Source organism: Lissotriton vulgaris, chromosome 10, assembly GCF_964263255.1.
Source record: "Lissotriton vulgaris chromosome 10, aLisVul1.2, whole genome shotgun sequence".
Lineage (NCBI taxonomy): Eukaryota > Metazoa > Chordata > Amphibia > Caudata > Salamandridae > Lissotriton > Lissotriton vulgaris.
This window is the reverse complement of record NC_141698.1, coordinates 456,820,103-456,843,804: the sequence shown is the minus strand read 5'-3', so window position 1 is coordinate 456,843,804 and position 23,702 is coordinate 456,820,103. Positions and strand designations below refer to the sequence as shown.

At 48.1% G+C, this 23,702-nt stretch overlaps 1 protein-coding gene across 1 annotated transcript in view; it reads left to right on the top strand.

Annotated features, from left to right (window-relative positions):
• The window catches only part of CFAP70 (cilia and flagella associated protein 70), a 1,103,282-nt gene that overhangs the window by 903,081 nt on the left and 176,499 nt on the right, over nt 1-23,702 (top strand). Inside the window, exon 22 of the mRNA XM_086941320.1 lies at nt 20,958-21,110. Coding sequence (XP_086797446.1) covers nt 20,958-21,110 — 153 coding nt within the window. The remainder of the gene's footprint in view (nt 1-20,957; nt 21,111-23,702) is intronic.

The following is a 23,702-nucleotide window of genomic DNA, read 5'->3' as shown; positions in this document are numbered from 1 at the left end:
TCAGCAGCCCTACATGCCAAGAACAGATGCATACTGGTAAGTAGCATATTCCTTAACCATATGTAAAATATTTTCACACTGGAGAAAAGAGAAGAAACTAAAAAATTACTTTACACATGCATATTAGCTCATTGTAAAATTGAATTCACAATATTTTGCTAGGAGTTTTGTTTTCAAGTCTACTTCTGTCAACTTGTCAATTTCTGAAAGTCGTAAATCTTCATAAAGGTAATAGAACTGTGGGGGCACTTTTGTGGCTTTCTTTAAAATGGGGTCTCTAATTTATATTTATTACATGTTGCCCTTAATGGTTTTATGGTGATTCTGCATTATTATCAGAATCATTTTTCTTTCAAATTCTACCATACAGCAAACATGTTTTTTCTGATGAAATCATCTGCCAGTGAATTCCTCACCTTGTGAATATCCTCTGCGCCAGCAACATTCGGAAACTTTGGTAGCTCTCCACACCGACGAGGACGTAGATGACGTCACAAAGGCACGACTCCGCTCACGACCTCGCTGACGTCACTGGACCCATAAGAGAGCCTTGTCGGTGTGATGACGTCAGTTCCCTTTTTTCCACGCCGTCGACGCCAAAGGTTTCTGGGACTCTCCGTAGCTTGTTACTTTGTTTTTTTCCAGTTGTATCCTGTTCTCTCTTTTTCTCTGTTCTCAAGGATGTCTTTGAGAAAATCAGGTTTTAAGCCTTGCAGGGAGTTCGGTGGACATATGTCCATAACAGATTCACACAACAATTGTGTATGGTGTTTGTCATCTGACCATGATGTCGAGGATTGTTCTTCCTGTAGGAAGATGAACCCGAAGGCTTTGAAAGAAAGGGAAGCCAAGCTGTTTATGGCGAAAGTTTGAAAAGAGAAGAGAGGTCGGAGGAAATCAAAGTCCAGGTCGAGATCGAGGTCGGGATCAGAGTCGAAGTCGACGTCAGGTCATGTTTCAAAGTCCAAGAAACATAAGAAGAAGAAGAGGCATGGCTCTCGGCACCGATCAGAGAAAGTTCAGTCGTCGACCTCGAAAGATCATCGACATCGGAAGGACTATATATCTCCCTCTCCATCCACGGTGAGAGTTGTTGCTCCAGTGGATACACCGGCGCAGTCATCGGCGCGGTCTGTGGAGCAGTCGCCGTCACAGTCACCGGCGCCAAATCCTTTGCCTTCTTCGGTACATTCTTTGGTTCCTGAGGAAGAGGTGCCTGTACCTGAAAGGCCATCGACTCCGGTGGATACACCGTCGGTGCCGGCAGGCCCAAATCCGGTGGCTCCTATGCCTATGCCAGACGAGTACCCTCCATTTCCTGGTCCAGGGCAAGATCCGTCGCATTACCTTAATGCGATGTACGGAGTCTTTAGGAGGGCAATGTACCCCTCTGGTGCACCTTCGGGTCTCATGGGTCCTACAGCATTCAATTTGGGAGTTCCACAAGCTTATGCTCTAGCTCCGTTCATGCCCTTTCTTCCTGCCGCTCCTTCATGGCATTTTCCGGCGCCGAGAACATCGACCCTGGCGCCAACGTTGATTCCTCCATCTCCGGCGCCGTCAGCGCAGCCTCGTTTGATTTTGAAGGCGCCGCTGGATCTGAGTTTGACGCTGGATCTGAGGTTGACGCCGGTTCCGAATCCGTCGGATCCGTGTATGACTCCATTGGCCCCGAAAGTGAGGTCCAGATGTGAGGCACAGAGGTTGCTGGAGTAGCAGCATTATAGAGAAAATGAGATGGAGGAAGGAGAGCTTCATGAGTCTGAGGACCTTTATGAAGATCTAAGGGAGGCAAGTGGTTTGGATTTATCTCTAGAATGGAAACTTTCACCTCCTTCTGATGTTCCTTCCAAGGATGTCATTCCTTACCATGTTGTGATTTGTAAGGCTGCTGATCTTTTGAACTTGCAACTCCCTACTACAGAATTTAAGTCCAATATTCTGACGGAGGTGCTTCATTCTCCTTCTACAGTCATTGAGCCCTTGCTTCCTTTTAATGAAGCTATTCCAGAGCCAATTTTGGATGTTTGGCAAAAACCCTTTTCTGCTCCTGCAGTTTCAAGGTCAGTTGCCAGACATTATAGGACTGCTCCAGGTGATCCGGAGTTTTTATCTTCTCATCCTGCACCTGAGAGTTTGGTTATTCAGGCTGCATGCTCAAAGAAATCGGCTGGAGCTTTTCTGCAGACTCCTGGTGATAGAGAGTCTAAGAGAATGGATCAGGCTGCTAAAAAGATATTTTCATCAGCTTCTATGGCTCTCACATCCACCAATGCCACTTGCCTTTTGGGCAGATATGTACATGTGTTAATGGATTGTGTAAGTCAACTGGCCCCGAAGTTGTCAGAGGAGGACAGAAAGAACTTTGATGAGGTCTTGTCTGACACTCAGGCAGCTGCAAAGCAAGTCATTCAAAGTGGACTTGATACAGCGGACTCTGTAGCCAGGATAATGGGGTCTTCGGTTGCATCCAGGAGGAGTACATGGCTTAAATCTTCGGAGTTTTCGCAAGATGTCCAGGCAGCTCTTTTGGACCTTCCATTTGACGGTTCAGGTATTTTTGGAAAGAAGACGGATGCAGCTTTGGAGAGGTTTAAGGATAGCAAGGCTACAGCTAAGTCTCTGGGTCTGCAGACACAGTCTAGGGGTTCTTCTTATAGAAGGTACTGTGGCTTCGGAAGGTCGTCCTTTCGGTCCTACAAGCAGCTTCATCAGCAGCAGAACACCCTATATAAATCTTATAGGAGCAGGAACAGGGGTCGCCCATGAGGTCCTGACTTTGTGAGAGAAGGCGCAATAGAAGTGGTTCCAGAGAAGGAAAGGGGTCAGGGATGCTACTCCCGGTATTTCCTGAAACCCAAAAAGGATGGCAGGTTACGTCCAATCCTGGATCTCAGGATCTTGAATCTTTTTCTGAAGCAAGAAAAGTTCAAGATGCTCACCCTAGCGCAGGTTCTTCAAGCGCTGCAGCAAGAGGACTGGATGGTGTTGATCGACTTGCAGGAAGCGTATTTTCATATCCCAATCCTGAAGTCGCACAGGAAGTATATCCGTTTCACGGCGGGGTTGCAACATTATCAGTTTGCGGACCTCCCGTTTGGACTTACTACTGCACCTCAAGTCTTCACCAAGGTGATGGCAGTGGTGGCAGCCCATCTCAGAAGATCGGGGATTCGAGTTTTCCCCTATCCTGACCACTGGCTGATCAAAGAGGGGTAGCCAGAGAAGGTACTTCATCATCTGCAGGTGACAACTCTGCTGTTGTACAAGTTGGGTTTTTCGATAAATGTGCCCAAGTCTCACCTAGTGCCCTTTCAGCGCAACCTGTTCATAGGGGCGGTACTGGACACTACTGTGTGTCGAGCATTCCCTCCTCCTCAAAGGATTCTCGACATTCAATAAATGATTCCCTTATTTTACAATGGAGCGGTCGTTCCAGTCCTGAAGGTCCTTTGCCTGCGCGGTTTGTTTGCTTCCTGCATTCTGTTGGTCAACCATGCATGCTGGCACATGAGGGCACTCCAGTGGTGCCTCCAAAGGCAGTGGTATCAGCACAAAGGAGATCTCAGGGAGTCTGTGAGGATCTCCAGGGAAGGTGCAGTGGCTCTATCTTGGTGGAGAGTGGAAGGCAATCTGTCTCAGGGAAAGTCCTTCCACTTACCTCCATCGGTGGCCATGGTGATATCGGATGCATCCACTCTAGGGTGGGGTGCTCATTTGGGGGACCTGGAGATCAAGGGTCTTTGGTCTCCAGAGGAAAGGTTGCTTCACATCAACCTTATAGAGTTGCGGGCAATACGTTTAGCGCTCAAAGCCTTCCTCCCTCCCCTGCACGGTCAGTCAGTTCAAGTCCTAATGGACAACACTACCGCGATGTGGTATGTCAACAAACAGGGAGGAGTGGGGTTGCATTGTCTCTGCAGTGAGGCTCTGCGTCTCAGGTCCTGGGCTCAGGACCATCAGATTTGTCTGACCGCAAATCATCTGGCAGGAGTTCTGAACGTACGTGCAGACAGTCTCAGTCGACAGTTCTCTGCCGACCACGAGTGGATGCTTCACCCGGAGGTGGTTCGTCACGTCTTCCGGATGTGGGGAATTCCTCGGGTGGACCTGTTTGCGACTCACGAGAATGCTCACTGCCTGTCATTCTGCAGTCTCCAGTATCCGATGCAGGGAGCTTTGGGGAACGCGTTTCAGTTGAGTTGGAGCTCGCAACTCCTTTACGCGTTTCCTCCCATACCCTTGATTCCTCGGGTTCTAAGGAAGATTCGCCAAGACCGGGCCCAAGTCATATTGATCACCCCGGATTGGCCAAGAAGGGTGTTGTACACAGATCTTCTCCACCTCTCCTCGTGTCCGCCGTTCCTTCTCCCTCTCAGGGCAGACCTCCTCTCGCAGTCGCAGGGGCAGGTTCTACACCCCCACCTCAAGAGCTTACACCTTAATTCCTGGAGATTGAACGGGGAAACGTGAATTCTTTTTCTCTCCCGCCTGACGTGGTGGATGTTATTTTATCGGCTAGGCCGCATTCCACCAAGTCAATTTATACTTACAGGTGGTCCATATTTGTTTCATGGTGTGAAGAGAAGTCTTGACCCCTTAAGGGCCCGTTTATCCAACATACTTCAGTTAGCTCTTTCTCTAGCCCAGCAGGCTTTTGCTGTGGCTACTGTAAAAGGTTATTTATCGGCCTTGTCGGCATTCCATTGTCTGCCGGACCAACCCTCTTTATTTAAGTTACCTATTGTATTACGTTTCATTAAGGGTCTTACCAACAACTATCCGCCCACTCCTTTTATTGTGCCTCAATGGGACTTAAATCTTGTCTTAACCTACTTGATGGGTTCTCCCTTTGAACCCTTACACAAGTGTCCCTTGACACAACTGTCTTTCAATACTATTATTCTGGTTGCGATTACCTCGGCAAGGAGGGTAAGTGAGCTTCAAGCTCTGAGTTCGAAACCCCCATTCTTGAACATTCATGATGAAAGTATGATTCTCAGAACCAGGGCTGCTTTTCTGCTTAAGGTAGTAACTCCTTTCCATCTGGGGCAGTCCATTACCCTTCCTACCTTCTATCCTCCGCCTCACCCTTCCAAGGAGGAGGAGCGGCTTCACCCCCTGGGCCCTAAGAGGGCGGTGAGCTTTTATCTAGATAGGACCAAACACTATTGTGTGGACGACCAGCTCTTTGTTGGACTTGCTGGCTGCAGGAAAAGAAGAGCGGTGCACAAGCGCACACTTTCCAAATGGATTATCTTGTGCATCAAGATCTGCTACGCCCTGGCTGGTAAGGAACCTCCAGAGGGTATAAGAGCTCACTCTACTAGAGCAAAGTCTTCTACCTCTGCTTTGTCTAGGGGTGTACCAGTAAAGGACATTTGTAGAGGGGCAACTTGGGCCTCCCTCCACACTTTCGCGAAGCATTACTGCTTAGATTCCGAAGTGTGGAGAGACGGTCACTTTGCGTGTTCTGACCTTCAGGATTTCTTGGTATAGGGGAGTGGACATCCTCCTACGGGAGTGGGGACTGCTGTGGGATTCTATTCACAAGGTGAGGAATCCACTGGCGGATGTATCCATCAGAAGAACAATTACTTACCTTCGGTAACGCTTTTTCAGGTGGATACAGTATCTCCCTGTGGATTCCTCACTGACCCACCCGCCTCCCCGTTTGTCCACTCTTCTATACCTGCAATCTTGTTATGTTATGGTTGTTTCTTCCAATGTGATGTTTAATTGTTCATGCTTTTTGCATTGATTTTACACTGTGTGTTGGTTTGAATACTGTGTACTGAGTATACTGTACCTATTTATGTTGGTCCGTCCGTGTGCCCCGGGGGCACGGAAAAAAGGGCGGAACTGACGTCATCATGCCGACGAGGCTCTCTTATGGGTCCAGTGACGTCAGCGAGGTCGCGAGCGGAGTCGTGCCTTTGTGACGTCGTCTACGCCCTCGTCGGCGTGGAGAGCTACAAAAGTTTCCGAATGTTGCTGGTGCAGGGGATATTCACAAGGTGAGTAATCCACAGGCAGATACTGTATCCACCAGAAAAAGCGTTACCGAAGGTAAGTAACTTGTTCATTTATTTTCTAAGGAAAGTTCTTTACTCCTTCCCCACGAAAAGGCATGTTACACTGCAAGTAATTACAGTGATGATGCCTGCTGTACTACAGTACTAATCCCCTACAAATGTGAGTTTTAATGTGTCCTAAAAATCAAATTAAAATTGCTTAACTTTCAGATTGAGCGGTAGCTCATAGTAGTGGGGCAACACCGTAACACCCATTCAGATGAGCAACCACTAGTTCTGTATCAATGACAACAAATTTACATATTTATTGTGTCCACTGGACAAGTAGACCCAAACCTCTGATTTGCTGCCAATTTACAGTGCACAAGTAGTTGAGGGAGAGATGATTGTCTGCTGCTAATCCAACATATGCATCTACATGCATAAGAAGTTAAACAATATGGTTCACTAATGCAAAGCCTTTACTATTAGGGTGGACACTTTGAGAAATCTCAGTGAGCTGTAAGCTGTTTAAATTTTTCACTGATTTCTTCCTGAAATCCTGATATAGCATAGGCCAATGGGATTTAGAACTGGAGGTTATAAATGGAGCGAGAGACTCAAACAAAGCTGATGCGTGTAAGAAATTGAGTTGTTGGTTAAATAGGGTGTCAAGCCTGCTCAAGCAACATAGCAAGTACTGCCGAGAAGTCAGGCCAGTCGGCGATCCACCTTTGGTGTTGAATAGACAAGCACGTTGGTCCCAGTGTCCTCTCGGTTCTCAGAGCAGTTTTTAGATAACATTTTTATAGGTCCCAAGTTTAAGATTTTGGCTATCTGGGCACCTTTAACACCACCACCAAGGGTCGAGGACTGGAGCGGTACCACATGAGAAGTTAGGAATCATTCAGGCTGGGTCTAGGTGCAGGTTCAAGATAGTTGGAGCCTTTTCTATTCCGGAGGCTCTGATCAGGAGACAAGCTAACTAGCCGTTGGAGTCACTCTGGTAGTCCTGGGTTCAAGAAGGGGACCAGGTCTTAAACAGCAGGACAGGCCTTTGAGGGTTCAAGGCAGGCTGTAGGCAGCAGGACAGCCCTTCCAGGTACAGCAGTCAGTCTTTTGAAGTACACAGCAGGCCACAGCAGCGGGCAGTCCTCTGAGAGTCCTTCCGCGGGTCCAAAAAGTGAACTGAAGAGTGGGTCTGAGGGTCCTATTTTTGTACCTGGTGCCATCTTTGAAGTAGAAGGTTCTAGAAAATTCCCTTTGAAGTGTGTGAAGTTTCTGTCTCCCCTGTCCTGGCTCAATGATCAATGTTAGGGTGACAAGTCCTTTGTGTGAAGGCAGCACACAGCTTATTCAGTTGCAAGTGGGGCTGTGCCTGGCTCCGCCGCTCCCTACCCTCTCCAATCCTGCCAGGGATGGCCAATCCAGCTACATCCGATCCCTCTATTTTGTGGCTGTCTGGGAAGTTATAAACTGGCAACTACACCCAGTCAGTGGTGCCAAGCCACAGAACCTCCCCTACCATGAACTAGATGAAGCATCCTCAATTTCATTATCTACTCTCAGAACATAATGTGTCCTAAACACGTTGACTCAGAGCAAAACCTCTTAGGAACTGAAAAACCCTCAAATTCCTTGCAAAGTGTCTGTTAACAATGTGAACCGAAGCTGTTCAGATCCTGCTATATGAAGTTGCTTAATTGGTCTTGGAGATTAAAACAATTTTCTGTCTCCCACCCTCCAGATAGATGCATTTATGAATGTGGTGTGAGTGTATTTGAGGAGGAATGCATGGAAGGTAGTGTGTATGAATGTTCCTTTCTTGTCTCTTTACCCGGGGGTTTATGATGTAAAGATGTTTACACATGAAAATGTCATGTCATTAATATGTAACACTGTGTGTAGATGTTTATAATATTGATTTTATATGTAAAAGAAAGTACAAAAACATTTTTGATAAAACAAAGAAAAATTCATAAATAATGTGAAGATTTACAAATATGATTGTTTTTGGATTTTCGTTATTTAGTTCTACTTCAGCCCATGTTGAATTCATTTTCAGTGAGTTAAAAGAAATATAGGTCACGAGGGAGCGTTCTCAGTTTGTATTGTTGTATTCCCCTCTTCTCCCTGACCTCAAAATATTTCGCCTAGAGGGGGTCCTTTTATCTTGCGTCACAATGTGAACCAATGCCATGTTGTCAACATTCAACAACACTTAGCTATCCTGGAACTACCTGCCCCCACAAAAACCAAGCAAAAGACCCACAATGATGGACGGAATGCAGAACAAATCAAAACATTCACCCTTAGTCAAGAGATCTAGGTTAAATCCATTTATTATTTATTTTATTTTTTAAACTTGTAAGGCGCGACAGCTACCAAAAAGGGTTTCCCGGCGCCGAGACACAGCATAAAGGTAGCAGGGGATTTCAGGTTGCTCAAGTTATTATTGTTCGAACAGCCAAGTCTTGATGTTCTTTCTGAACCTGGCATGGTTTTCCTCTTTGCGAATGTAAAGAGGGAGCGCGTTCCAAAGGGATGGTCCTAAGTGGGCAAAGGATCTGCCTCCCATTCTTGCAAGTTTGAACCTTGGTACGCAGAAGTTGGCAGCTGATTGTGACCGAAGGTTGTGCTTGGGAGTGTAGGGATGGGCCAGAGCTAAAAGATATTTGGGTGTAATACCTGCTTTGATTCTGAACATATAGTTCAGGGCTTTGAATCTAATTCTGTTTTCTACCCTGAGCCAATGAAGCTCACGACGGTAGCTCGAGACTCCGGAGGTTTTAGGGATTCTGCACAGTAGTCTAACAGCTGAGTTTTGGACAAGCTGCAACCGCCGAACTACAGCTTTGTTGGAGGAAAGGTACAGAATGTTTCCGTAGTCAAGCCGCGATGTTATGAGGGCATTGACAACGGTTTTTTGAGTGGAGGCGGGCAGCATCCAAAGGATTTTCCTCAGCCATTTGATGATAGTAAGGCATAGGCCGACAACTTTGCTGGCCTGTTGTTTCATGGAGATGGAGCTATCCATGATGACTCCCAGATTACGTACTTGGGTAACTGGGGTGGGGAAATTTCCCATCTGGTTAGGCCAGTGGGAGGGGTTCCAAAGTTGGCGTTGTTTCCCTAGAAGAAGGATCTCCGTTTTTTCTCCATTTAGCTTTAGTTGATTTCTTGTCATCCAGTTGAAAATGTTTTGAAGCCCTAATTTGAGGAGAGACAGGGCTGAGGGATTGGATTCAGATAGGGAGAAAATGTTCTGAGAGTCATTGGCGTAGGTCATGAGAGTGAGTCCAGATCTGTCTGCTAGGTCAGTCAGGGGTCTGAGATATAGGTTAAAAAACAAGGGACTTAAAATAGATCCCTGAGGTACTCCGTGTGGGGCTTTAAAAGTTTAGGAACATGCCGAAGAGGATGTGATTTGAAACGTCCGTTGAGTCAGGAAGGACCTGATCCATTCGAGTGCCCTCCCATGGATACCATTACTATTTACCGCCATAATGAATGTTTCATGGGATATGGTGTGAAAGGCCGCGCTCAAGTCTAGAAGCACGAGCGCGACCGTTTGACCATTGTCAAGGAGTTTCCGGATGTTTTCGGTGACTCCCAGAAGAGTTGTTTCTGTCGAGAAGCCAGCACGGAAACCTGATTGAGAAGGATGAAGGAGAGAATTGTTTTCAGAAAAATTGGATAGGACCGAGTGGACGTGTCTCTCTAAAAAGTTAGAAAAGACAGGGAGCACGGATATAGGTCTATAATTTGCTAAAATGTCCGGATTTACTGTGGGCTTTTTTAGCAGTGGAGTTATCATGGCGTGTTTCCAGAGGGCCGGGACTGTGGAAAGTTCTAAAGAAGAGTTTAGCGTGTCGACGATAACTTCCATGGAGAGATCGTCCATTTGTTTGAGTACTTTAATGGGAATTGGGTCCCGGGGGGAGCCGGATTTAATGGTCTTAAAGATGGTCTTCAGTATGTTAGTATGTTGACCGTGATGGGAGGCCAAAGTTCCAAGGTATTCTCAATAGAGGGGGCGTGGTCCTTGTCAGCCTGTGGGGAGGGATCATTATTGTTGCTATATATGTCCCTGATTATCTTGTCGATTTTGTCCGTAAAGAAACAGGCCAAATCTTGGCATTGTTGTGTATTAAGTGGGGGAGCAGTGGCTGTGGTTTGTGCACCTGCAAGTTCCTTGACCTTGTTAAACAGAGTTTTAGGTTTATTTGTTGCTTCCATGATGGTATTTGAAACAAACAAGGCTCGCGCTTTCGTGCAAGCAGTAGGGTATAAATTCCTGGCGTTATGGTAAATCTCTTTTTTGTCAGGAGCTTAGTCCTTTTGCCACTGACGCTCAAGTGCCTTGCATTTCGATTTCTCAACTTTCAGAGAGTCGTTAAACCAAGGGGCTGGGTGACGGGGCTATTTCCCTTGGTGTGAGGGGTTGGTAGGCAGTAGTCAGCGGCGTCACTAAGCCATTGTTGGGCAGCTTCTGCTAAACTTTCCATGTTATGACCTTTTCTAGGGGGGTTTTCACGGAGTGCTGTATTAGGTTTTGCCATGTCAAGTAGTTTCCAGTTTTTCCTGGAAGTAGCTGGGAAAGCTGGCTGCGCAGCGGTGACAGAAGGTAGTTTAAGGCTAAATTTTATTAAGTGGTGGTCTGACCAGCAGATGGGGGTGGTATCATGCCATTTTAAATCATTGATATTGGTAATGATAGGGTCAAGCAAATGGCCCGCTTTGTGCGTGGGTCCAGAATTTAGTAAGGTCAGATTTAGAGCCGTCAGATCATCAAGCAAGTTTGAGCAAGTGGGGGTGGATGGGTCGTCAAGATGCAAGTTGAGGTCTCCGATTAGTGAGAAGTTTTTTGAAGCTATGTAAAAAGGAGTGATGTGATTGGCTAGATTTGACGCCCATTGGGAAGAGTTTCCGGGGGGGCGGTATATCAACAGGCCAGACATCGTAAAATTGGGGTTCAGAGATATTTTAAGAAAGGCGGCTTCACAATCTGGGATGTCGACTGGGTCTAAACTACACTTCAGCTCTCTGTTGAAGATGATTGCAATTCCACCTCCAAGTTGGTTAGTTCTATCTTTCCTAGTGATTGCATAGTTGGCGGGGAGGGCGGTAGCAACGTCCGGGCCAGCACTCTCGTGTAGCCACGTTTCAGTCAGGAAGAGGGCGCTGGGTTTGTCTTCCAATAATAGATTAAAGTTGTCCAATTTATGTTTTTCGGTAACGAGCGGCAATTAGTACTGTAGAACAGGAATTCTTGCGCCTTGACACTTCGGAGCTGTTTGCGTTTCCTATGCCTCTTCCTAGAATCAGGGTGAGGTTGGCAAATGGTGAGGGTAAGGTTGCAGCTTGGGCAGGAAGTAACTTCTGTCTGGTGAAGATCAAGTGTATTACACCTAGCATTGGTGGTCGGGTGTAGTGCTTTAAGTTGACTAGGGGATCTTACCAGCCTTTTATGAGTAGGCGGAACATAGCCCTCTGCCCCGTGCCCCGTCCTGGCCCGGACGGGCACAGACGGGCTAGTCTTTGGCGTGTCTTCGGCGCGTGGACGGCGCGGACGCTGCGCGCATCTGCTGCGCGTATTAGGGGGCATCAGGTTTATGTAGAGGACGGGCTAGCATTCAGCTCCGCCTCCACAACACTCACCCAATCAGTGCCAGCACCGGGAGGAAACCCCGGAAGAAGGTACCGCCCTGCACCCTCCACAACAAACAAGCCTAGCGCTTGCGGTGGACCGGGGTTGCAGGGGCGACAGAGTGCAGCGATAAAATTCACAAGACATGAAGGTGAGTGAAAATAAAGTGTGACAATGGAGCAGATTGATTCAGTGAAATGTTTAAAATCAACCCCACAGGAAGCGTTAAATTAAAAACAAGTTAACTCTCCAGAGTTACTGTCATCCGTGCAATTCACAATCAATCACAACAGGATTAGTTTTTAAAAAGGTTCAGAAGTACGTTTCACTCAATCGCGCTGCAGTCAGTCATGCGCGTGTCATTGTTCTTTTGCTCACCTTGCCACCCCACTTTAGACCCAGCCATATGCAAATCAGAATGATCCTGTCCCCCATGGGAACAGTCCAGCCCGAACTGCCAGGCCAGGTCCTCCCTGGACCGAAAACAAGCATCTTAGCACTGGTTTTGGGTTTTCACCCCTCATTAGCCAAGCTAGCTTGAAACCAGTCGCACAGTGAAACCAGGACCATCGTCTGGGCATACCCAGCACCCTTAGGGCAAGAAAGCAAAAGACCCACAATGATGGACAGAATGTAGAACAAATCACAACATTCACCCCCAGTCAAGAGATCCAGGTTAAATCCAGGTTAAAACTAAAGACACCATAAAGGGGAAAAATTCCAGAAATGTGATGCTGCCTCCTTCCTTATTCCAACCTGCTTCCCACTGCACCACAAACCACCTCCCTACCTAACCCAATCTGAAACCCATACCTCCAGCTGCATCAGAAAAAAAATGATATACTCCACTTATACTCCACTCCACTTCGTTCCCTAAATTATTCAGACTCTCACAAATGAAAGGCCTCAAAAATGTCAATCACATTCTTGAATCGGCCCTGAATCATATTGACAATTGTAATCTGTGATGTGACAAAGACTGCCCTTTTAAGGCCAACCCCAAACACCTGCAAAAGCCCTACTGTGAGGTAGGGGACTTCCCTAGTGTGGAAGAAGGCCCAGAGACTTCAGTCTGCTGTAATACTTGGATTTATTTTGTATCATAAAGACATGAGGGGAAATAACTGAAAATCCCAATCTCTCCTTGGTTTGGAACGACCTTAGGCCGGTTATCTTCTTTGGTCTGGTCCGACGGTTTCCCCTCAGTAAAAAGAAACATAAAGGGCAGGTAAGTAAATGTGGTGTTTGGTCAGTAACCTCTACACCATACACCAGGTGTCTTTTTGGGGGGAAGGAATTTGGAGTATGTGACCTTAGCCCATAAAATCCATGGTTTGTGCTCGACTAACTTTGAGGGTGTGACATGCTGTTTCCAGATGGCTGGGTTCTCTACTGCAGGTTAAGCAAGCAGCCGGGACGTGCAGAACCCAGCTCCTGTGAAGTCTCAACTACTGCTACTTCCTTTCTGTTTTTGCACCCCCTCCTAAGGCTTGCAAGCGATTTTGCGCTGGAAATGTGGCTGGCATGTACGTCCAACCAGTGGCATCTATCTTTGTTGATGGTAGGGGTCTTCACACTTATACATGCGAGGACCCGGAAACATCCGAACCTATGTAGTGCACAGCTGTGCACTACATAGGCTTGGATGTTTCCGGGTCCTCGCATCTTTAAGTTTGATGTAGGGGTTAGGGCTACACCCCTCAACGCAGTAGCACGCAGGACATAGAATATACCTTTTCGATCCATAATCATAAATTTTAGTTTTTAACTAGGAGTGCAGGTCTATTCTCATACAAGATAGGGGTCTTTACACTGGCATGTTCCGCCAAGATGTCTGCAGCAATAGTGAAAGCGGGATCAGATGCACTACCTGGCTTGCAACTGTTCTGCCTCTCCTCCTTGTAGGCGGTCCTCACTTCCTCGTGAAAAAGAGTCCAAACTCCTGTCTGCTCAACATTGAAGACACCCTCCTTTTCCTCGCTGGCACTCTTTAATCCAGTAGTCTTCCCGTCTTCACCTGATAGCCACGCCCCCTCCTCAGAGAAGAAGGCATATTTAAAGGAGCCAAGACTGGCAAACACGGTGCCCCGCTTCATAAGGTACATAGGTTAAGTGCGTCTCGACCAGAGGGGAGGAGAACACAGCATAACCCCCCAAAATCATCGGCCTCTTGATACCTACCTGCCCTCACTGCAAGACAGCGCGCAATTCAAGTGGCCCAACGTAGTAACTTAGATAGGCCACACCTGCACCTTTCTCACCACCATAGTTTGTTCCACAAAGCAATTATCGCCAGTATATGATGGAGGCTTCTAGCTGCAGATTCCTTACCTTTGAATTTCCCAGGCATCAGGCTGGATCCAAAAACATTTGCTGAGCAATACCCCTTGCTTGCGCCATCTGGTGGCTCCATTCGGCACCATGAGACATCATCGGCATCGGTAGCATCGGTTGTGAGATCATAATCACCTATATATGTGCCACCCAGGTGCGTGGACATCAGTTCTTTTCTTTCCGCACCAGTTAAGCGCTGATCTGGGAAGAGATAACCTCTGTCGCTTTTTGAACGGCTTTTTCCCAACTTTTTGTCAACTTCAGAATTTTTTCCAGCTTTGTTTCCGAGGATGTCTTAGAGGAAGACAGGGTTCAAGCCATGCAGTGCCTGTCACTGCATGATGTCGGTTACCGACCTCCACCTCGTCTCTCTCTGGTGTCTCGAGGACGACCATGATTCAAAGTCATGCTCGGACTGTCGGGCTATGGCTCCTAAGACCTTGCGGGAGCGAGCTATGAAGCACCTTGTGGCCTTGCAGTCTATTCTGTCCAGCTAGACTACATCCCGATCCAGGAAGAGGAGGTTGTATGAAGTCTCCCAGAGCCCAAAGTCCTCTTCATGTCACTCAAGGTCTTTGGGACCCTCGGGGAAGAGGCACAAGAAGAAGAAGTCCAAGTGGACTTCATCTTTTCTTCGGCTGTCGTCCGTCTATGAAAGAGGTAAGGAGCATCAATGCTCAAGGCACGGATCTGAGGAGCCAGAGTCATGGTCGAATTTGCGCCTCCCAACGTTACTGGGAGCCAGAGCAACCCAGGTTCAAACTAAAGAATTTTATGAGGCCATGCACCTCGTATTTGACTGGGCCGACCCCTCTGGTCAACCCTCAGGTTCCGCAGGGTCGCAAGGGGCCCCATTGGATTGGTCACAGCACCAGTGGGGGCTTGGGGATCCTATCCAGGACTGGTCAATGCTGACCATGCAATCGTGGCCTCCTCCGGCATCAGTCCCAAAGTGGGTGCCTTCGGGACCACCTGTGCCCACCGGGCTTGCCAGTCTCATCCTTATCCCTGACGACACAACGTCGGAACGACGTTGCTCGATGGCGATTCCTATGCCGATTGAACCCAGGGGTTCTATGTTGCCGCCTGAACACTTTGAAGATGTGTACGGCTCAATAGAGGAATGGGAGGTATCTATGGACAATTTGGAACACCAGAATGACTCTGCAGGTCAGTTGGACTAGTATGGGAAACTTGGGGAAGCCAGTAGACTGGACACTTTTCCAGATACTGGCATGCTCTCCCTGCCAACTGTGGCTACGGAGCAGGTAGCATCTTATGCCATGGTGGTTAAAAGGGCAGCTGAGGTCCTTGGACTAGAGCTGCCTTCCATGCAGGTCAGGACTAATGTCCTGACCTAAGTGCTTTAGCCTGGGGCTTTCACCTCTGAACCCTTTTGCCCTTTAATGAACCACACTCCTGTGAATAGGACAATTTCACTCCACCATCGCCCAGCTCCAGGCGACCAAAAGTTACTCAGCCAACACCCCACCACTGAAAGTTAGGTGGCGCAGGCCTCTACATCCCAGGGCATGTTCCCTTCCACCCCTCCGGATAGGGAATCCAAGAGGCAGGATTCACTTGGTAAGATGTGGTCTTCCCAGAGCCTGGCATTGCAGTCGGTGAATACTGCATGCTTATTGGAGCGTTTATCCCACTCCCTCTGGGAGGCGGTTGCGCAAGTGCTGCCACATGTCCCGGAGGAGGCCTGGGCTGTGCTCTCTCAAGCAGTTAAGGACAGGAGAGGTGCAGCTATATTCACCAAAAGGTGTGCCCTTGATATGACGGATTCGCTGGGCAGGTTGATTTCCACAACAGTAGACTTGAGGCGCCATGATTGGCTTATGACAACTGGCATCCCGCAAGATATCCAGGCACATTTGATGGACATGTCTTTTGATGGAACTCACCTTTTTTGGGGAAAAAGCAGATCTGGCCCTAATGAGGTTCAAGGACTCTCGAACTACGGGCAGATCCTTGGGCCTCTCTTCTACACTTGGTGGCCAGTCTAGCTTTTGCCCGTTTCCTGGCAACCGAAAGGGTTTCCAGCCGCGTCAGCCTTATCCTAGCCACCGTCCTACGCAGGCCTTCCCAAGCCGGGCAGGAACATGAACATGGTTTCTTCCAAACTAGTAATGGAAGCCCGAAGTCATCGGTCACCCTGCTCTTAGCAGCCACAGCCTCCAAGCACTACTAGTCTGACTCTGCACGACCACACCACTGCAATTGGCAGGAGAATCCATCATCATCTCCCCCACTGAAGGTCCATAACATCGGACAAGTGGGACTTGCAGATCATTCAGGAGGGCTATTCTCTGCCTTTCCTTTATTTTCCTCCTATCATCCTGCCAAACCAGAAATGGCTGACGGAGGATCATTTAAGGTTGCTTCAAGAGGAAGTTACATCTCTCTTGGCCAAGGGAGCTAAAGAGAGGGTCCTGGTTTCAGAAATAGACAGTGACTATTATTCCTGTTACTTTCTGATTCCGAAGAAGAACAAAGGGTTGTGACCCATTTTATATCTTCGGACCGTCAATCTCTTCCTCAAAAAGGAGACATTCAAGATGCTCACTTTATCTCACTGAGCCCTAGACCAAGAAGACTGAATGGCAGCTTTGAACCTGCAGGATGCGTATTTTCACATCCCCATCCTGCTGGGCCAAAGTAGGCCATGAGCACTTTCAGTTCACTGTGCTCCGCTTCAGCCTTTCCAGCGCCGCTCTGATGTTCACCATGGTCACAGCTCATCTGCGCAGGTTAGGAGTGTCAGTCTTCCCCTACCCCCTGGCTACAGAAGGAGTCCTTACCCCAGGCTCTCGTCTCCTACCTTTAGACTATGGCACACCTCCAGCATTTGCTGAGGTTCTCCATAAATGTGCCAAAGTCACACGTGACTCCTTTTAAGAAGCTCCCTTTCATCAGAGCTGTTCTGGACACAGTGCAGTTTCAGGCTTATCCTCCCGAGCAGTGAGTCCAGATATTCAGGTTATGATTCCAATATTTCATACTCTATCCTGGTTTTCGGGAGACTGACTCTGAGCCTGTTGGGCCTCATTGCCTCCTGCATCCTGCCTGTAAAGCATTCCAGGTGGCTCATGCAGGCTCTAAAGTGGGACCGGAAGTTCCAGTGGGCACAGCATCCAGGAAATCTCACGGATGTGGTCCAGATCTTGGAAGGAACTGCCTGAGGTATACTGTAGTGGTTGACAAACCTTGATTGGGTCAACAACAGATCCCTCTCCCTTCCCCAACCAGAGATCACAGTCGTGACATGTCACTTCTGGGATTGGGCGCCATATGGGAGAGGTGGAGATCAGGGATACTGGTCTCCGTCAGAGTCGGGGCTCCATATCAGTGTGCTGGAGCCTCTAGTGATTTTGCTGGCATTGAAGGCATTCCTTCCCTCTGTCAAGGGGAAGTCAGTGCAGGTGTTCACGGACAACACCACCACCATGTTGTACTGCAGCAAGAAGGGTGGGTGAGGTGGTGGACCCTTTGTCAAGAGGCCCTGTGTCTCTTGGCATTACTGGAACAGCAGGGCATTACCCTGGTGGCTCAACACCTGGTATGTTCTTTGAACGCCAGGGCAGACAAACTCGGCCGTTGATGCATAGCGGATCACGAATGGCGTCTCCAGTCAGAGGTGGCGTAAGTATTCTTTCAGCAGTGGGGAGAACCATGGTTAGATTTGTTCGCCTCCGAAGAGAAAGTGCAGTTTCAGCAATACTGCGTGTTGGAGTTTCCAAGGCAGCTATCGCTCGGCGATGGCTGCCGTCGCGAGTGGAGCTCAGGCCTACTGTACGTCTTTCCATCCATACCACTCCTGCCCAGGGTTCTGAAGACGATCAGGAGCGATCCGGTCCAAGTCATCATTGTGGCTCTGGATTGGGTGAGGAGAGTCTGGTATCCACAGATTCTGAAAATGAGCATCGATCCTCCGATCAGGCTGCCCCTTTGGGAGGATCTTCTGTCGCAGCAGCAGGGTAGGGTTCTCCACGCAAACCTGTCAACTTTGCGCCTCCATTCGTGGAGATTGAGCGGTGGCAGTTGATGGCTTTTGACCTTCCTCCAGAAGTACGTAATGTTATTTTGGTGGCCCTCCACTAGGATGGTATACGCCTGCCTTTGGCAGAAATTTATATTATACTGTACAGAAATGTCTATTGACCCTCTTTCTGCTTCTCTTTCCACTGTTCTTGTATTCATTCTAACCCTTGCCCAACAGGGTTCTGCTTTAAGAACTCTCAAGGGTTATCTTTTTTACTCTGTCTGCTTTTTTTGCTGCTGCCAGACCAACCTTCTCTCTTTAGGTCTTCGATTGTAAATAGGTTTCTGGAGGGGTTGGTTCACTTGTTTTCGCCCACGTCCTTTGCTATGCTGCAGTGGGACCTTAATTTGGTCCTCACTTATTTTATATGTGCTCCCTTCAAGCCTTTATACAACTGTCCCCTCAGGCTGCTTACCATCAAGACAGCCTTTTTAGTGGGGATTACATCTGCCCGGGGGGTAAGTGAGTTGCAGGTGTTATCTTGCCCACCTCCCTACATGTTGTCTTTTCCGGATAAAGTGGTGCTTCGCACCTGTGCTTCATTTTTGCCAAAGGTTGGGACCCAATTCCATCTGGGTCAATCCATCACACTGCCCACCTTCTTTGCTCCCTGCATCCCCCTAAGGAAGAGGAGCGTCTCCAACATCTGGACCCAAAAAGAACGTTGTCATTCTACCTTGACCGCACAGAAGAGTTGCGGGTGGACGACCACTCTTTGTGGGGTACGTGGGAGCTAAGAAGAGGCCAGCAGTGCAGAAAAGGACCATCTCTCGCTGGGTCGTTCTCTGTATTAAGATCTATGTCCTGGTCAAGGGCCAGCCCACTGAGGGATTAAGGGCCCATTCCACCAGGAGAAAGGCTGCACTTATGGCCTTGGCTCGGTCAGGGAGTAACATGGGCATCTTTGCACACGTTTGCCAAGCACTACTGCCTGGACAGTCAGGCCCGCAGGGATGGCCATTTTGCCCGTTCTGTCCTGCAGGACTTTCTAGTATAAAGTATTGGTCCGCAACCCACTGCCGGATGGTACAGCTTGGGTAACTAATTCAAATGTAAGAAATCTGCAGCTAGAAGTCTCTATCAGATGAACAAGTTACTTACCTTCGGTAACGCATGATCTGGTAGAGACTCTAGCTGCAGATTCCTTACAGCCCCACACATGCCTCCCCGCTTTGCGGACCAATTTTATTAGGGCTAGGGTTACTTCCCATTTCAGGGCCCTAGTTTTCCACACAACTGTGTATGTTACATCATGGCTCTGGGCTCCTGGCATGGAAAAAACAAAAAAGTACTGACATCTGTCATGGTTCGCGGCGCTGGCCGCTCCCTGCCACCCCTGCAAACACACACAGAATCGCCATAATACTCACTTCCGGGAGGATGTTCGTCCCGGTCTAGTCCCGGGCTGCTGACCCGGGGTTCCTGAAGCACTTCCGAGGGAAAACACATAACCATTGCATTTCCCGCCGGCTCAGGACTTCAAATTCTTCCCTGAGTATCCTGAGACACGGCATTGAGAGTAAGAGTGCCGTATTCGCTTGCCGGTTACACCGCGCTGGAGCGCTGTTCCACAGCTGATCTACACCGCGCAGGAGCGCTGTTCCACAGCGGGTCTACGCCGCGCTGGAACACTTGTTTATGGTTTGTTTTTTTACCGCACAGGAGCGCTTGTCTTTGTTTTCCGTGTGGTTCACCGCGCCAGAGCACGATATATGGCTACACGTTTTCTACCTCCAGTACCCTAGTAGCGCAGGAGCGCTATTCATGGCTAAAGGACAATAGCACAAGGGTGCCTTTCTTTTGGGGTTTCTTTTTGTCAATATCGACATTGGTTTCTCCATTGCCCAGGAGCGCTGCTTGGAGGAATAGCTCTGCTGAACCGGAGCCTTGTGCATAGTTGTTTTGCTTACTAGGGATGCCACAGAACTAGAGACTAAGACCTGAATTATGTTACATGCGCAGGAGCGCCTTTCTTTTGATTTAGTTTGGTTGTCTCGCGTTGGAGCGCCTCCAATTGGTTATCCTTGTTAGAAGCTGATTGATTTCTGGAAACCAAAAACTACAAAAACACTTGTGAGTTCCCGGAAAGAGTTTACTTCTGTGTGTGCTTGTTTGGGTTGCGCTGAAAGCGGGTAGGGTGGTTCCTTTCTAATCTGGTTCTTTTTCTGGTTTCCCAGCTGGCCCGAGACACCCGCGAGCTCCACACCCTTATAATCCCTCTACATCCTGGCTCCCTTCCCTGCGTCCATCTCATCCCTGCTGGGTCCTACATTCCACAAGGGTCAGGTGGGTACAGGGGCGGGCTCTCCTGTCGTCTCTGCGGAATTGCTTCACAAGCAAAGGTAAGTCTTGTGGGGCACCTGACACATCTGCGCACCTGGGTGGCGCCTATATAGGTGACCGCGACTTTATAACCGATGCTGCCGACTACGTCACGTGGAGCCGAATGGAGCCACTGGAGGGCGCGCGCTAGGGTATTGCTCAGCAAAAGTTTCCGGAATGAGGTTTAAGGCACAGTGGCAAAAGGAGATTGTAAAGGGGTTCAGGAGAGCAGCAGGGAGGACAGGCTGAAGGGAAGCTCCATTTCCTGACAGAGAAAGAGATCAGAAGGAGAAAGACGAGCTACGTTTATTTCAGCTCATCAAGAATATATATCTATCTGATAGAGACTTCTAGCTACAGATTCCTTACCTTTCAATTTCCCAGGCATCATGCTGGATCTGGACTCTGCAGCTAGATAGTCTCTACCAGATAATGCTGTCCGAATTTAAGTAACTTGTTCTGTGTGCCCCTCTATGGTCTCTATAGTCACCCACCCTATGATGTGTCACTCACGTGCATGCAGTTATTCCGTTGTATTGTACCTTCCTGTTGTGTTTGCACTATAGTCATATGGTCATTGCTGTTTCAGCTTGTTCAGCAGGCGTTGGCTCATGAGCTGCTCTCACAGGATGGGGGCCCAAGTTGTAAGTACTTCCTGGCACTGGCTAGGACACACCTGCAGAAGAAGCAGTTTGCCGAGGCTGAAGAAAACCTTACAGCAGCAGCCCAGATCAGCTACCAGGTGAGATATATCCCTAAATTTTAGATGTAAACACATTTAGAATATGGACAAAGGTGCCTGTGCACTGTGAGTGACTCGGCCAAAGTGTGCATGAAAGAGCTGAAAATAGATCATAAACTCAAAGCTGTCCAAAACAGGGTCCCAAAAAATACATTTCGCCCCCAATTCCTTAAGATGTCCCTGGATGAGAACAACAGACGCGCAGAGGTGCCTGTGCACTGTGAGTGACTCGGCCAAAGTGTGCATGAAAGAGCTGAAAATAGATCATAAACTCAAAGCTGTCCCAAACAGGGTCCCCAAAAATACATTCCCCCCCCCCCCTATTCCTTAAGATGTCCCTGGGTGAGAACAACAGACGTGCATTGACGAAGTTGTGTGTCTGCTGTATGTTTGCCACAGTTATTCATTGTCAATTGGAGCTTAAGTTTTGGTCAGTTATTGTTTCATGATTAGTATGAAATGAGTGTTGGTATGCTGTGACTGTTATTTGTGTGTTAGTTCACACCATTTACAAAAATGTCCCCACCTTACCCCTCAGTTGAGCATGTGTCCTGTTATATAAGTGAAGTGGGCCTTAGTTGAGAGGCTAAAAAATGGTAGAGAATTAACCATGTCATACCATACCCCTTCTTATCACTCCAGTTTGTAGCAACGGACTTCCTGCATTTTAATGTGCAGGGCAATATCTACTTTCTTGACCAAAACACCTTCTCTGAGGATATACTATATTTGATATCCACAATTACCACACAAATGGCAGTGATGTCATAATCTTACCTCTTCATAACGTCATCGTCCCAACCCTTACATCATAATATGTATCCACATCCTGGAGACAGGTACCTCACTACTTACCTAAAAGAAAATATTTTAAATGCCTCCCACTCAGGAAGTTAATATTACGTTCCAACTCTACTCAGAATTCTCCTGCTTTTTTTCTCTCCTCTAGTAGACATATTTGTGAATTTATGCTTTTGCAGACTTCCTGTTCCCCTGCTTGTCCTGTGGCCAGGATTTGGCTGGTCATGCATGTCGTGTTGCAGCATCCTTCACTGAAGGACGTGGACATGCTCCACAAGCTTGGGCTTCTCCCTGTGGTCTGTATTGGTCTTGCAGCTTGTTGGATTTGTGACCTGTCTCCCTCTCCCGGTGTGATGGCCTTTTGTTCGGTTGTCGTGTGCTCCTGCAAGGCTTTTTGGGGTTGTGCGCTATTGAGTTGGATGTTTGGCCTATACTTTTCTGGCTCTCTGGCTTGGGGTTGGTGCATACGCACACTGTGTGTGGCATTTGGGCCACCGCTACTGGTCAATATCCTCCCCTCTTTAGAGCTCAGGAGCAAGCTGGCCATTGGTTCCCTCATATGTTCCCTGCTCGACTATGGGTTTGTGTGATGCATGCCCATTTCATTAACTCAGCTGTGTTCTTGCCTTTGTTGGGCTAGTTGGTGCGGTGTGGCACTGGTCCTAGTTGGAGTTAGTGTTGCTCTCCTTGATTGTTGGATGCTGTTTCCTACCCACACATAGTCTAGATTTGGGCGACTTCTCTTTGTGCTCTCTGCGAAGCTTTGGGCAGGGCTATGCTTATTGTGTGTGAGGAGTGGGTGTCCCTCTAACAATATGTCAGTTGGGTGCCACCCACTGCACCCTATTTCTCTTGGTGCTTGCTGAATTTGGCTTTCTTTTTTTCACTCTCTTGAGCTAGATGCTTTTGGGATGTGTATCTGAGTTCCCGCTCTGACTGGTTGGGGTCCTTAGGATTAGGGGTTTGACATGGGGTTCTACCTTATGATATTCCTGGGTTGTTCTTTCCTTCCCTCTGTCCATTGCTGGACAGCTTGGTGTTTGTGAGGTGGAGGGTTTTGGGTCCCAGCCTCAGTCCAAAATATGACTATCTTTGCTCCCTTTTTGATGTAAAGGTTTTTTGTGGGCTGTCCCCAGTGCTTCTCATGTACTTGGGACTTTGTTGAACCTTCTTCTTACTGTGCATGTTCTGCTTTGGCTGCTTCCTTTTGTGTTTTATCTTGTTTACAGAAGGTTGGGGGAGTTTGGATGGTAGCTTCACCCTAGCACTCTGCTATGACTTGGTGTTTGTGAAGAGTGTTCTAGCACTCCCTGATACACCATGCAACCTTTGATTTTTCTGGTATGATAGTTCTTGGAGGCTATCCCATGCTTCCTGTTCTGTATTAGTCTTGTGCCGACTGCCCTCTGGGTGTTCTTTACTTTTGTCCTTTTTGTGTTGGAATTTTATTATTGAGTTCACAAATGTCAATGAAAATGAAGCTGAATACATGCAGCAAAAGTGTTGTGCATATGAAACCGACAACAAGGAGGGTGGAGAGCAGACCCAGTGTAACAGGTAAGCAAGCAAAACATCTGTGGGAGAGGGGAGGGAGTGGGAGAACGAGGGGAAGGGTCTGGGCAAACAAAGGCAGGGAGGGCGGCCACAGAGGGTCAGTTTTCCCATAGGAAGAGGGACCGAATAAGGAGGAACTTATCAGCCCTATCCATCAGGTTATAGATCACTTTCTTGTAGGAGGCAGTCCTAAACATGGCTGCAAGCCATTCCCCGTGAGTTGGGAACTGCAGCGAG